Source organism: Paroedura picta, chromosome 8 (assembly GCF_049243985.1).
Source record: "Paroedura picta isolate Pp20150507F chromosome 8, Ppicta_v3.0, whole genome shotgun sequence".
Taxonomy (NCBI): domain Eukaryota; kingdom Metazoa; phylum Chordata; class Lepidosauria; order Squamata; family Gekkonidae; genus Paroedura; species Paroedura picta.
This window is the reverse complement of record NC_135376.1, coordinates 48,861,776-48,877,873: the sequence shown is the minus strand read 5'-3', so window position 1 is coordinate 48,877,873 and position 16,098 is coordinate 48,861,776. Positions and strand designations below refer to the sequence as shown.

The window sequence follows — 16,098 nt, the reverse complement described above, 5'->3', positions numbered from 1 at the left end:
AATGCAAATTAAATTGTTTCCAATGAGCCCTTAAGGCGAATCTTAAAGGAGCAGCTAGCTAGTAACAGAAAGGATAAACTTAGGGTTTATCGAATTTTAGGGTTTATTAAATGTTACAAGTAATTCAGACATATGCAGCACCATGGAAAGTTTTGCATTGCTTATCCATGTTCTTTATGATATAAAACAAAAAAAAAAAGACTAGTCAGTATTTTCTGAAAGTGAAATTCTTTATTAACCATATTCTCATGCAAACAAAGCCCTAAATATGTCCATATTCTGTACCTTACCGGTAAGCCTGATCATTGTGGCATGTCAAAAAAATAGTTTTTTTTCCCTCCCTAATCAGGGAGAAGCATGTATCATGGGAGCAAAAAGGATCTACAAGAAGCGTAAGTCGGAGAAGAAATGCATGCAGGGAAAATACGCTGGTGCTATGACATCGGAACCATGTGTTTGCACAGAGGCAGACTTTGATTGGTAAGTAGAGCGTGCAAAATATGGTTGGAAGGAGAACGGTAGCAGGGCTATAACTCATATCCTGGTTGTGTCTCCAGCAGCACTGAATCACTAATACCATCATTTTGTTTCAGAAAAGTTTATTTTTCTAATAAATTCATCACTATAAAAGAAACAGAAGTTAAACTCCTGCCTGTAATCAGGACAAGTGAGTAAGTGGAAACTAGGGGAAACTGCTGGGGAATACTATCAGCTCAAGTGAACTCTGCCTGGCCCCCCCTTCCCCTCAGCTGGGCATCTGCCAAAGGATCAAGTGCTTAGCCATGTTTTAAACTGAAAGAAGCTTCCTTCATGTCGACTACAGTTCAGGCACTTATCTCTGCATTTTGTACTTCTTAGCCTTTGTCGGAAATCTGGTGGGAAACTAAAAAGGGCAGGAAAGGCTGGGAAACTGAAGATATCTTAATGTGTGAGGCAAAGCTCACTAGTTTCACCAAGGATTAACATGAATAATAGTGTTTCAACTTGTTGGTTTTTGTAATTATCTTTTACTATCTGTATCTCTCTCAAGGCCTGAGTGTTTTGGTTAAGTGAAAAAAAAATTGTGTTCAGTGCAGTAACTAGATGAGAGGAATAAGCCAGGAAGAAGCTACATCTTATCATGGAAGGCTCCAGTGAACAAGCACTCTGATTGGATTCCAGTGATCACCTGATGCCAGAGAGCAAAAAAAACCCTATAATTGGGCCTTAGATAAGGGTGACAGTAGGCTTTGGGCCCATGGAAAGGGCCCATAAGTTCCTAGTTTGGACTCTGTAATTTGAATGGTACACTAGTTAAGGCCAGGTATTAAATTATCAATAAGAAAAGTTAGATTTTGCTGCATTATCTCTTGTTTCTCTAACTCTAGAGACTGTGTTGTTTAGTAATAATCTCAATTTTATTTGCTCAATAAGCAATTTTTTAGATGTTTTGGTCTCCTTATGTACATCTAACCCCTGGGGCTCATGAATTTGAGCACTGCTTATTAGTTTGTGATGACTATGTGACTATGAGGTACTGAGATGTAGGTTCTTGACAGAAGGTATCAGAGAAAGACTGAGAAATAGTTTAATAAGACGTAAAGTTCCAGAGACAAAAATTCAACCAATGTTGATAGAGGAAATCTTTTTGAAAGGATACAGAACAAAAGTTTGAGTGGCTACTATTTAAACATAAAAATAGCTCTGCTAACAGCAGTAGTAATGATATTAATAACTTTAGTTTTATAGGCCATCTTGCGAGTTGGCTCATTTGTACTTCAAACACTGTTGTTGTAATTCCATATCAGAAACTCAGAAAGGGTAAGGTTACCATTTGCATTAAATATTGGAAGTATCTTTATCCTTCTGGAAAGTTGTGTGTGTGTGTGTGTGGGGGGGAGAATCTCTGCTAATAAAAGAACAGTATTCCCACCTTAAAGAAAACAATAAAGGTAAAGGTAAAGGTATCCCCTGTGCAAGCACCGGGTCATGTCTGACCCTTGGGGTGACGCCCTCTAGCGTTTTCTTGGCAGACTCAATACGGGGTGGTTTGCCAGTGCCTTCCCCAGTCATTACCGTTTACCCCCCAGCAAGCTGAGTACTCATTTTACCGACCTCGGAAGGATGGAAGGCTGAGTCAACCTTGAGCCGGCTGCTGGGATTGAACTCCCAGCCTCATGGGCAAAGCTTTCAGATGGCTGCCTTACCACTCTGCACCACAAGAGGCTCTTTAAAAAGAAAACAATAGTAATGCTTTTTTTGAGCTTAAAGGAAATTAAAATCATAATGGTAAGTGCCTCACTCTTGGGGGCAGTAGAAGGTGGGAGAAAGAAGACGCCTGCCCCACTTGGTCCTTTGTTCACTTGCCCTTTGAACTTAAATGGCCACTGTCTCAATGGATGGAAGGCGTGGCTTCAGGGGAAGGAAAGAAGGGGAAGGATAGGATAGGGGGCTACTGAGAAGAGGAAAAGAATAGTGTAGGATTTCATGACCCTAAGGGTGCAGTCCACAGTTCTCTTCAGAACCAACAAATAGGAGTTCTGGGCACTGGAATAAAATGGAAGTTATTCTTTATTGAAGGAAATCAGAAAAGCATCAAGAGCAGATCATGCATAAGCAAAATATTGTCAAAGACAAGTTTGCCCCCCCAAAACTAGAACAATTATACCCTCATACCCATGCCCCCTAAGTCACTATATTTCAAGCGGGAATATCCCTTTCCCACAGTCAACCCATTTGATCAGAGACAGTGTGAAAATAGGGGGCAAACTGAGTCATAACCAGTAGTTGGGGTCATAGCAGAGAACTGTTTACATTCTAATCATTCAAATAAGACATTAACACAACAAAAACAAGTTCTGCATTTCAGAGAGCTAGAGAATAACCAGGCACACAGAGTAAGGAGAGGTAAAATATTTTTGGAGGTAAAATATTTTTTATTAAATTAACTTCATTCTACAAAATAAGGAGAGGCACCCACTAGGAGTACAACAGGAGAAAAAGACCAAATTGACATGACCTGAACATGGGAGATGACACAGGAAGGCTGATACAGGGAAAAGTGAAGTACCCCCTGCAAATCCCTGTAGGTTTCCTACTGTGCAGCTGGGCCTCGTGGTGGCACTGCAAAACACAGACATAGTGTTTTTAAGCAGAGATTTTCAGGGAAGTGAAGGAGGGAAAGCTTAAGTTCAGGGCAGCAGATCAAGGTTGGTTCCTTAGTGCAAAAGAAGCAGGAAAACAGAGAGACTCTGGTAGTTTCCAAAGAAGATGCCATGACAGGTCTTTGTAATTCCCCTGTTTGTGTGTGTGTCTAAATTCTCCTGTGCATCCAGTTTTAGACCCTCTAAAAACATAATGATATAGTCCATCAGATCCTTGAGAGAGACTGATAGGAATGCTGAGATTCATTAAACTCTTCTTTTTCATCTTGCTTTGAACTTTGCAGGGAAGAGGAAACACAATGTTTCCTGCTCTTGGTTGCTACTCTTTACACATGATTCTGTGGGCAACCTTTCGAAACCTGATCCCTGTGGGATGAATCTGATATTGTCAGAGTCAAACTAATGCTTTTTTCTGCATAGCTAAAGAGTGGGCAACAATAACACCAGTTTAAGACCCTTAAATATAGTCTATTTATTTTATATACATATATGTATGTATAAAGATCCTCTTGTGGCGCAGAGTGGTAAGGCAGCAGACATGCAGCCTGAAAGCTCTGCCCATGGAGTTGGGAGTTCGATCCCAGCATCCGGCTCAAGGTTGACTCAGCCTTCCATCCTTCCGAGGTTGGTAAAATGTGTACCCAGCTTGCTGGGGGGTCAACGGTAATGACTGGGGAAGGCACTGGCAAACCACCCCGTATTGAGTCTGCCATGAAAACGCTAGAGGGCGTCATCCCAAGGGTCAGACATGACTCGGTGCTTGCACAGGGGATACCTTTATCTTTCTATGTATGTATAATGAGCACATCTGACATTCAAGGGAGACTTCAAATCTGTATTTATGCAAGAATAGCAATTTGTGGAGAACAGTAAAAATTTTCATTTATTTCCGACTGTGTCACCAAAACCACTGTTTATATTTGGGGACTGAAAATAAATGATCTCTCAATTATGCTTGCAAAAATTGGTAAGTAAGAATGGGACAAGCAAAAGAATCAGGACTGCAGTGAGATTAGATTTTAATGCATTGCCCATCTCTTACTACCAGGGGGCAATGGTGTTCCAGGAATGATTCTTCCAGCGGCTCTGGTCTCTCCAGCCCTAAGGACAATATTTCCTAGCAACTGCCTAGAAACTAGATTGTATTTATTCAAGTAGTAAATGGATTACACGGTGACACATGTGTTATTAAAACATTTATTTACCTGAATTCCTTGGGCTTTGCTGCAGTATGCACAGTATCATACCCTAACAGCACATCAAGGCTTTTATTCCATACAAAGAATAATATATATTTTTTTAAAAATCGAAACCATGATCATTCAGTCCGGATGCCTGGTAGGTGGCAAATATGGTTTCATTTTATTAACATCCTGTCTTGCTTTGTTGAGGCAAAATTGAGAATGCATGTTTATACAAGGGCTGAAAAGACCTTTCTTTGCAGTCTAAAGTCCTCTCCTGACCGGCCAAACTGGTCCCATTCAGATTCATAGCCTGAGTTCATCCATTACCTTGACTATTCATGGAATGGAAGAGCAGTGTTCCCTTCTATTCACCATGCAGATAATGAAATATATGAGTGGGGTCCTTCACCTAAATGCCCCATCAAGCAGAAGTTCTTTATATGCTGTTTCTGCCCACCCCCAGCTTTGTGTAGACTGGTTGCACAAATAGGGTCCCTTTGAATATGAGTGTTATCATGGAATCAAGGGGTTTCTGTGTGGAAGAGGGAGGATGTGCACCATATTAATCATGCAGATATCACAGGTGGTGCATGAATTAGAGCAGTGTGATCAAAATCATATTATCACTGCCAAAATAAAGGCATCAGTGTGCAGCTTCTATGCTGACATCACTGATTGCAAAATTGTGTATAAGCTTTGCATCACACCATTATCTGAATTTTGTTAGTTGAATAAAGCATCCCACATTCAGCTAGGTCGTGCCCCTGTGGACAATGCTGGATAGAATCAATTACACACTTTTTTTTCATTGTTCATTTTATTTCTTGATCTGAGCTAAATTTCTTAACTCTCTGCTGTGTAAATGAGAACTACAATCGGATGAACTTAAGATTCAGTTTCTTCTGACATCCCAGAACCCTGATATAATTGAACCAGTTGCAAAGTTTTTATATTTTGCCATGAGAGATCATGAATGTATTTTGCCCTACTCTAAAGGATGATTTCTGCCCTTGTTTACTCTGTATAGCAGTGGATCCTTTTGCATTTTCCTTCTTTATATTGTACTTTTATACGCTATTAACGGCTTGTTGCTGTTGTTGTTAGTTTCTCTTCCCAAACCCTTATCTAAAGAGGTGAGAGAGATGGCATCTGGAGAAGCATCTAGTTTGCACCTCAGCCTCCTACATAATATAGGTTGTTCATACCAGTTTCAGGCAATATTGTCTGGCTGCACTGTGCTCCATATCTGTGCACTCAGTTCTCAAGCGCAGCTATCAGTAGGCAGATTTATCCTCAGCCGCTCAAGTTGATGTTAACGCTTGTTGATTGCAAGGCAGCCTGTTGTGCCTACAGGTAGACAGCAATTTGTCGCTATCATCAGAGTTCTGTGTGCATCAGAGGAGACAAGAAGTTCATTAGATTACGGGTCTGCAAGGTGAAAGAAGGATGCTAATGCCTCTCTAGTGATACTGCATTCAGGACCTGCTTGTGTGATTTATCTGCATATTTGTATGTGTGAGAGTGAGACAAGATCAGGAAAAAAAACTTTTCAGTGAAAAGTCTTAGGTTCATAGTTTTGGGTGTATCTATGGACACCTAAGACCAACATACCATAGCACAGACACCATATTTAAGATAGTGGCACAGTGACATGTTAGCAGATCCACTTTCAGCTGGGCTTTCTGTAAAGAAGGTGGGTTGACTGAAACAGCAAATGGGATGCACAGGTGATGAATATGGAAGCTTCTGAGAATTCCTCCTCTTAGAAAGTTTTCTTTCAGCCAGGATCTCTTCTGTGACTGGAGTCTGATTGAGGAAGATGTGACACCAAAGAGATGTATCGTTAGGGAGTTAGCACCTCATTACTATATACAACTAGAGGGAAAGCCTGTTGCACGCAAGAATGCAACGGGCTCTAGCAGCGACCATAGGGTAGCCCTGCCGGTGAGCAGCGCTGGCACTCATGGTTCCCTGGAGAGGGCCCGAATCTCCCTGCTCTCCAGTGGCCAGGAGGCCTGGGGTAGAGCAGACGTCTCACTCATCACTGCAGAGCTGATAAGTGGCCCAGCTCTCTTCCCCTCACACTCTTGCTCTTGAGGGCTCAACTGAGGCTGTATGCATTGTTATAGGGGCTCGTCTCCCTCCCCGATCATGGGTGAGTGAGAGGGAGGGCAAAGCAGAGGCCATGCTCTCCACAGCAGAGCTGAAAAGTTAGCCATCTCTTCTCCCCCCATCTTGGGTGGGTGGGATGTACAAAATCCATTCTCACCATCACAGGGCTGGCTCCCCCTCCCCCCCTCCCCCCGTCTTGGTCAATCAGGAGAACTCAGCAGAGACTGCTCTCACCACACAGCTAGCGAGTGGATCATCTCTCGTTTACACACCCCCAGTCTTCAGCAGGTGGAAGGGCTCAGTAGAGACCATGCTCATTGCCGCAGAGCTGGCAAGTGGGCCAGCTCCATTCTCCTCCACAGTCTCAAGCAGGTGAGTGGGAAGGAGGTCACAGTGGATGCTGTGCTCACTGCCACAGGGCTGGCGAGCAGACTTACTCTTCTGCTCCCACACTGCTCTCGGGTGGGCAGGTAGGTGGGCCCAACAGAGATTATGCTTGGCACCACAAGGTTGGACTGACTCTCCTCCTTCCTCTGGTTTACATTTCATGAAGTGGGTCAGCAGAGTGGGTCAGCTCTTCTTCCAGCAGGAAGGAAGAGGAGGAGGAGGGCAGGGAAGACCCTCAATTGGCCCTCAGTGAGGAAGTGCTCTGTTCCTTTTGGGGACATATCTCCCACTTAAGGCCATTCAGGTAGTGTGTGTTTTATCTGCACAGAAGCCAAACATAATTTTGGCTAAAGATGAGATAAACCTACTTTTCTAAGCATTATCTACATACGTGACCATCCTGGCACACCATGCACGTTCTCGATCACCTGTTTGCTTGTATTACTTAAGTGTGGGTATGTGTTTTCCTGTTGCATAGTCTTACGTGTTGAAGTCTGTGTTAACATGTTAATGTGACCTCTTTTATTAAGTTCTCATTTATTAAGGATCTTATTTGTTAAGTTAATTGTATTCAAACCCTGAGCTGGGTGTACGCATGTTTAAAAGCTGTGGATCTACTTATCTAACATGTCGCATGAACATACAAAACAATGCTTTGAATAGCAGTTTAGATTTTGCTTCTCAGCAGATGTCTGAGGCAAGCCATTATCTTTTGTCTCAGGTTCCTTCCTGAACCCTACTCCATCCCCACATTTACAATATTGGGAATAATGAACCTGGCCTGCTTTGTCATAAGATTTACTGAAGTATATTGGACATGATGATAACATAATGTATGTTCCTGGTTTGAATACTCTAAAAAAATTCTATCCAAACTGTTATTTCCTCTCCAGAAGGTCAAAGCTTCCCATACTGAGTCTAATAGGAAGATTTATATTGTGAATGTAGGCCATATTTAAATTTTCTTTTGTGTCACAGGGAGGAAGGTTGTGACAGAAAGTGTGCTATACAATAAGGAAATAGTATACATGTATTCTCTATCTCTCATACACAGGCACACTTTCTGCATGCTCCTCTTTTTAAAAATTAAGCACGAGTTTCAATAATCCATATCCGGCACTGATACCACTCCAGTCTCTCTCCTAGAAGTCATGTAGAATGATAGCACAAACAAATATTGCTAGATTAAATCTGGTGCTGAACAAGTATTCTCTCTGCAGCATATTTGGCTGCTTTGTTTTGTATTTGTTTATTGAGCACATGGTGAGTGCAGTGCTATATCTTTTTTTAATTACACTGATAAATAAGGACTTGGAAGTGCAAACTTCTTGGACCTGTGACAATCAGATTTTGGAGGTGAGAAGCCTCATTCTTATGCAAATACTTGTTTTCCTTGACTAAACTAACACCTTTATAGTCCATTGATTAATCATTTTAGTAGCCTTCATGCTGCCACTCAGCTTAGGGTGCGTATACATTTGCTTCTTTTTGTATCCTAAATGAAGCAAATTTATTTTATAAGAATTCTTATACCACCATCATAGAATCATAGAATTATAGAGTTGGAACACTCACCCCAATCACTCATCTACTGTAACCTGCCACCCCTTTGCCTTCACAGAATCAGCCTCTCCATCAGATGGCTATCTAGCCTGTTTAAAAATTTCCAAAGATGGAGAACCCACCACCTCCTGAGGAAGCCTGTTCCAATGAGAAACCGCTTGAACTGTCAGGAACTTCTTCCGGATGTTTTGATGGAATTTTTTAAAATTAATTTCATCCCATTCATTCTGGTCTGTCCCTCTGGGGCAAGAGAGAACAATTCTGCTCCATCCTCTATATGGCATCCTTTTAAATACTTGAAGATGGTTATAAGGTCTCCTCTCTAGGCTAAACAGACCAAGCTATCCCAACCTTTCTTCATACGTCTTGGTCTCCAAATACCTCATCATCTTTGTTGCCCTCCTCTGGACACATTCCAGTTTGTCAACATCCATCTTCAACTGGGGTGCCCAAAACTGAACACAGTACTCCAAGTGAGGCTCAACCAGAGCAGAGTAAAGTGGTATCATCACATCCCATGATCTGGACACGATACAGCCCAAAATCCCATTTGCCATTTTAGCCACTGAGTCACACTGCTGACACATGTTCAATGTATGGTCTACTAAGACTCCTAGATCTTTTTCGCACATACTGCTGCCAAGACAAGTCTCCCCCATCTTATATCTGTGTATTTAGCTTTCCTATCTAAATGCAGAACTTTACATTTGTCCCTATTGAACTTCATTTTATTCAGTTTAGCCCACTTCTCGAGCCTATCAAGACCATCCTGTATATCTTCAGTTGTGTTTGCTACCTCTCCCAGTTTAGTATCATCTGCAAATTTAATAAGTATCCCCTCTAATCCCTCATCCAAATAATTTACATCCTAAGCAGAATCCCGTGTTTCTAAATCCATTTTAGGAGAGTGCTATACTGCCAGACTGGACATGGCTTAATGTCGTGGTTCGGTCCTTGGTGGCTTGGGAACCGGACCGAACCCCGCCATCAGAGGCGCCCGCGATCACGGAGGTAGGGCATGGTGATCATAGGCAAGCCGGCAGCTGGGCGCCCCACCCGATCGTTGAGGTGGCAATGGCCGCTAAAGAACCTCAATGTCCCCCTCCACCTTTTGACAAGGGCCCGGAGATGGCCCTTTGTTCCAGGAAAATGGGCCATCAGGAACCCCGGAAAAACCTCGCATATGTGCATGAGTCATGATTGTATCAGCATGTTCCCTCCGCAAGTACTGGGTGGGGCAATACAGCCTAAGGAGGTGGGTTTTGTATAAAAGGGAGCTTCCACCTGGAGTTCGGTGGAAGCTCTTACTCCATACCAGCGGACTCCACGTTGCTGAAATAAAGCTTGTTCCTGTTGTATCGTTCACCAGGCCTGGCGTGACGTTTTCTTCAAAGGGGCACCCTGTTTTTTCAGTTAGCAAGCGGGTTCCCGACATCGTAAGAGCTTCCCACCGAACTCCAGGGTCGGCATCGCATCCGAGCGCTTATCGGGACGGATCCAGAGATGGCGTTTTCAAGCAACGGGGCGGTCTCGACCCCCACGAACCCCGGGAACATGAGTTTAATGTCCCCGGGAGATTTCCTCCGAAAATCGGGGGGCCAGGAGCAGCTGTCCGGGACCCCGAGACCCTCGGCAGCGGCGGCCAAGGGAAGGCGCCGGGCCATGGGGTTCCCAAGCACGGCGGGGAGCGCGCCGAGGTCTGGGGGGTTGGCCCCAACCTGGGACACCCAGCTGAGGCAGGCGCTTCACCCGGTAGGACCTGAGGAATCCCTAGAGGACCTGCGGCGGGCCATGGCGGACTTGGCCAGGCGCTTGCAGGCAGCTGAAGCCCGTGAGCAAGCTCGGGCCGGGCCCGGAGGGACTGGTAATACAACGGCGGAGGGGATCGCGTCGAGTGAGGACGTCTCCAGCGACGAGGACGAGCCCGGCACTGGTGAGCGGGCCCCGGACCCCGACCCGGAGCAGTTTTCAGTCCCGAGTAGGCGAGACGGCCAGCGGAGAGGCGAGACAGCAGAGGATCTCGGGGGAGCGGGGGAGCCGACGGGGCGGCGAGAGCCGGACCAACGCAGGAGCGACGTGCAAGGCAGGGAGCGGCACGGCGTCGTTGGGCAAGTTGGTAGCCGGTGGAGCGGAGCAGGACGAGACGGCGGACGCCGAGAATCCCGGATCCGGAGGGGGTCGGACTACTCTCCAAAACGTTCCCCCCCAGAGCTTAAGGCGCGTTTCGACGGGACGCCGGACGACCTCCCGCAGTTCCTCCTCCACGCGCTGACGCATGCCCGGAGGTATGGAGACCGGTATGAGGACTCCGAGGACTTGGTCTGGGGGGTGGCCTCGTGTCTCCAGGGCAAGGCGGGTCAGTGGTACCTAGGGTTGGCCGAGCGCGGCGACCCGGCAACTCGGGACCTGCAGGACTTCGTGGTCGCGCTCCGCCGACGATTCCAGGACCCCCAGGCTGAGGACAAGGCAAAGAGTCGGATCAAGGGACTTCGACAGGGTACTAGGGGGGTTATGGACTATATAGACATTTTCCGGAGGGAAGCAGGCAAGGTGTTCTCCTGGAACGAGGAGACCCAAATCGAGTACTTCCGGGAGGGCCTTAACCCGAAGCTCAGGGAATGGGCCGTGATCAAGGGGACGGAAGAAGATCTGTCTACACTGGAGGGGTGGTGTTTTGTGGTCGCCAAGCTGGAAGCCAGCCTGGGTTGGGCCGCCGCACCCCCCCGGGAGGCCAAAGGCGGGTCAGCCGAGGCGCCGAGACCGGGCCCCGACAACTCTCGCCCCAAACGACCCCCGAACCCCGAGCGGGAAAGGAGACGCCGGGAAGGTCTGTGCCTGAAATGCGGGGGGTCAGGACATTTCGCAGCAGCGTGCCAACGGCAAGGGGGGGAGGACCGCGGGCTCTCCCAGGGGGGAGGTGCGACACGCCCCCAGCAGGCACGCCGGGCGGACGACCTCCGCAACGAACCGGGAAGCGCCCAGGCGACGGGAAACGGCCAGGACCTGCTGTAGACGGCGCCGGGCAGCAGGTCCCGCGGTGCGAGGGAAAACCCCTACAGCATGAGGCGCGACCTCCGAACGTGGTAATTTTAGAGCTCCGGAACCCGGAGAACGGACTAAGTTGGGTGGGGGAGGCTCTTTTGGACTCTGGATGCGACCACAGCATGGTCCACCCCCAGATAGCCCGGGCTTTGGGGCTACCGAAGCGCATTCGGAAGGTTCCCCTGGTTTTCGTCCAGATGGACGGCAGCCCGATTCAGGGGGGACCTTTCGGGGAGGAGGTGGGTCCTATCGCCATCCACATAGGGGACCACCAAGAACTGCGGTGGCTGATCCAGGTCCCCGTAGCGGGATATCGGGCGGTGTTGGGCCTGGATTGGCTGAAGGAACACAACCCCGTGGTGGACTGGCGGGCGGGGACCCTGAAGTTCGACTTGACGGTGGGTGCACGGCATCGGGTCCCCCACGAGAATTCCAGCCACAAGAGGACGGCGGCGCGTCCCAGGGGAGCGGCGGCGGCGCAGCAGGAGAAACCAGAGCCCGAGGTCCCGCCAGAGTACCGAGACCTCGCAGCCGTTTTCAGCGAGCGGGAAGCGGACGAGCTACCCCCACACCGCCGCACGGACTGCGCTATCAACATCCCAGAGGGGGCGGTACTACCCAAAGGGCGCATCTACAAGATGAGTGAGGGTGAGCTCAAGGACCTCCGGGAGTTTTTGGGTAAAAATCTGGCCCGGGGTTTCATCCGGCCCGCTTCCAGTCCCATGGGAGCTCCAGTCTTGTTCGTCCGGAAAAAGGATGGGTCCCGACGGCTGTGCCAGGACTACCGGGGCCTCAACGCCATCGCAGCGGGGAACGCTTACCCCCTCCCGCTGATCCCGGATTTGCTGGCCCGGCTGGGCAAAGGGACTCTGTTCACTAAGCTGGACCTAAGGGAGGCGTACTACCGGGTACGCATCCGGGAGGGGGATGAGTGGAAAACAGCGTTTAACTGTCAATTGGGACAATTCGAATTTAAAGTGATGCCGTTCGGTTTAAGCGGGGCACCTGGGGTTTTCATGAGTCTAATTAATGAGGTGTTGCAGGACCTTCTGTTTCAGGGGGTGGTTGTTTATTTGGATGACGTCCTGATCTACAGCCAAGATCCCCAAGAGCACGTGACCCTGGTGAGGGAGGTGTTAAAGCGCCTGCTGGCAAACCACCTATACGTGAAGCTGGCTAAGTGCGAATTCCACCGTCCCTCCCTGGACTATTTGGGCTACCGCATCTCAGCCCAGGGCATAGCTATGGACCCCGAGAAGGTGCAGGCGGTGCTGGCCTGGGAAAGGCCCCGCACCCGGAAACAGCTACAAAGCTTCCTGGGGTTTGCTAACTTTTTTAGAGGCTTCATCCCCAGATACTCCTCCGTAGTGGCTCCCCTCACGGACTTGCTAGGTACCAAGGGGAGAGGTCCTCGCGCCACGCGGCCCAGCGCAGCGCTCGGCTGGAATGAGAAATCGGAGGCAGCGTTCCTGGCCCTCAAGCAAACTTTCGCGTCTGAGCCCACGCTACTGCACGTCGACCCAACCCAGCCGATGGTGGTACAAGTCTACGCCAGCGACGCAGCAGCCGGGGCGGTTCTCCTGCAGCGAGACAAGGCGGGACAGCTGAGGCCGGCGGCCTACCTCTCACGAAAATTCGCCGAAACGGAGCGGAACTGGTCTACCTGGGAGAAGGAGGCGTTTGCGATTAAGTTCGCCCTCACCGAATGGCGGCATTGGCTGGAGGAAACAGAGGAGCCGTTCGAGGTCTGGACAGATCACAAGAATCTGGAGGCGCTCCGGCAACCGCGATCCCTGAACGCCAAGCAGATGAGGTGGGCGGAGTTCTTTTCGCGGTACAATTTCAAGCTTGGTCACATCCCCGGCAAAGAGAATTTCCTCGCGGACGCCCTCTCCCGTCTGCCGCATTATGGGGAGGGGTACGCTCCCTGCACCAGGTCCGTGTTTGGTGAGGAGCAGCTGGGACGGGGGGTCGTCACTAGGCGTCGGGCCAGGGAGGAATGGGAGCCCGACCCGGCGACCGCCCCGCTCCGAGACCGCCTAGTGGCAGCCTACGGGACAGACGAGGAGCTGGCTGAGCTCCGGGACTCTTTGATTTTGGACTCCGGTCTCTGGCGGAGGGGGGAGGCTGTCTACGTCCCGGAAGGGCTACGACGGGAAGCCCTCAGCCTCTGCCACGATGCTAGGACCGCCGGGCACTTCGGTTTCGTAAAATCCTGGAAGTTGGCCCGGCGGCGGTTTTGGTGGCCCAGTCTGCGGCGGGACACAAAAGCTTACGTCAGTGGTTGTCCTGTCTGCCTGACCTGCAAGCCGGGGGTTGGCAAGCCGAAAGGTCTGCTGCACCCGCTCGAGGTCCCGACCCGGCCGTGGTCAGTGATCTCCATGGACTTTATAACAGACTTGCCTCCCAGCAAGGGGAAAACGGTGATCTGGGTGGTGGTAGATCTATTTTCCAAACAGGCCCATTTCATTCCTTGCGCCAGTGTCCCCAGTGCTTCACAGTTGGCTCGGATGTTCCTGGATCACGTGTTCCGACTGCACGGGCTGCCGGACAAGGTGATTTCCGATCGGGGCTCACAATTCGTGTCCCGGTTTTGGCAAGCTTTCCTGCGCCTGTTAGACATCGAGCAAGGGCTGAGCTCCGCTTACCACCCCCAGACGGACGGGCAGACCGAGCGGGTTAATCAAGTACTGGAGCAGTACTTGCGGTGTTTCGGTTCCTATCATCAAGACACCTGGGTGCCCCTGCTCCCCCTGGCCGAGTTCGCGTACAACAACGCAGACCACAGCAGCACGGAGATGTCGCCTTTTGCCGTCGTCTACGGGACAGACCTGAGACACTTCCCGGAGCTTGGAGAGGTCCCCGCCCGGGAATCGGCCGACCTTCGCGAGTGGGGGAAGCGTGCCGGGAGCTGCTGGAAGTCGCTGCAGGAGCAGCTCCACAAAGTCAAGGCAGCGCAGAAAGAGGACGCCGACCGGAAGAGACGACCAGCTGAGGAGATCCGACCGGGGGATCGAGTTTACCTTTCCACCCGGAACCTACGGTTGAATTTGCCCAGCAAGAAGCTAGGCCCTCGGTTTTTGGGGCCTTTCGAGGTCTTGGCCCCGATCAACGAAGTTTCGGTCAAGCTCAAGCTCCCCAAGAACCTCCGGCACATCCATCCCGTCTTTCACGTGAGCCTTCTAAAAAAAACTCCGGACGGTGACGTTTGGCACCCCGTGTTTTCCCCGCCAGCGCCCGAGGTCCTGCCGGGGGGGGAGCACCACGAGGTGGCGGATATCCTGGACTCTAGACTCCACAGGGGGAAGTTGCAGTACCTCGTGGAATGGAAGGACTTCACTTTGGGGGACCGGGAATGGGTCTGGGCAGCGGACGTCCTTGCGCCCCGACTCACTGAACGTTTCCACAAGCGGTATCCTGGCCGTCCCGGGGGGTTGGAGAATGGACCTTTGGGGGGGCAGAATGTCGTGGTTCGGTCCTTGGTGGCTTGGGAACCGGACCGAACCCCGCCATCAGAGGCGCCCGCGATCACGGAGGTAGGGCATGGTGATCATAGGCAAGCCGGCAGCTGGGCGCCCCACCCGATCGTTGAGGTGGCAATGGCCGCTAAAGAACCTCAATGTCCCCCTCCACCTTTTGACAAGGGCCCGGAGATGGCCCTTTGTTCCAGGAAAATGGGCCATCAGGAACCCCGGAAAAACCTCGCATATGTGCATGAGTCATGATTGTATCAGCATGTTCCCTCCGCAAGTACTGGGTGGGGCAATACAGCCTAAGGAGGTGGGTTTTGTATAAAAGGGAGCTTCCACCTGGAGTTCGGTGGAAGCTCTTACTCCATACCAGCGGACTCCACGTTGCTGAAATAAAGCTTGTTCCTGTTGTATCGTTCACCAGGCCTGGCGTGACGTTTTCTTCAAAGGGGCACCCTGTTTTTTCAGTTAGCAAGCGGGTTCCCGACACTTTGCTAGTTCTGTCCCCTTTCATCCCTGTTATTAGTATATTTGAGAAGCAATTAATCAGCCTTCTTCGGCTCACAAGTTACAGGAAAAACTCAGAAAAAATCATATAACCTGAAGAGGGAAATAAAAATGTCAGGATATTATCTAATTAACATAATATGCATTCTCCCCCTCACCCACCCCAAGCTTTAAAATGATGGGTCTCCAGCGGGATAATCCTTAAGTGCTCCCTTAACTTGCAAGTTGGATATCAGGTCATATTAAAAGAAGCATAGGTATAAAAGAAGGCTTGGAAACCCTCTGTCTAAGACCATCAAAAGAAATTCCATTTAAGCATCCGGAAGAAGTTCCTGACAGAGCAGTTTCTCAGTGGAACAAGCTTCCTCGGGAGGTGGTGGGTTCTCCATCTTTGGAAATTTTTAAACAGAGGCTGGATAGCCATCTGACAGAGAGGCTGATTCTGTGAAGGCTTAAGGGGGTGGCAGGTTACAGTGGGTGAGTGATGGGGTCGTGGGTGTCCTGCATAATGCAGGGGGTTGGACTAGATGACACAGGAGATCTCTTCCTACTCTGTTATTCTATGATTCTGTGATTCTAAGAACATCTGCCTATTAGATGAAGGCTCCCATTCAAGCCAGATGTGGTGTGGTTAGAAACTGCCTTTTGAACCCTAGTGAGTAAAGTTCAAGAAGGCTATTGGTAGGTTTA

The 16,098-nt window shown here is 49.3% G+C and overlaps 1 protein-coding gene across 5 annotated transcripts in view; it reads left to right on the top strand.

The window, feature by feature from the left end:
* LOC143843502 (VPS10 domain-containing receptor SorCS1-like) overlaps positions 1–16,098 on the top strand; it is a 507,191-nt gene that overhangs the window by 408,589 nt on the left and 82,504 nt on the right. For all 5 annotated transcript variants that reach the window (XM_077349667.1, XM_077349668.1, XM_077349665.1 and 2 more), the window contains one exon: positions 350–480. In XM_077349667.1, the coding sequence (XP_077205782.1) occupies positions 350–480 (131 nt within the window). The remainder of the gene's footprint in view (positions 1–349; positions 481–16,098) is intronic.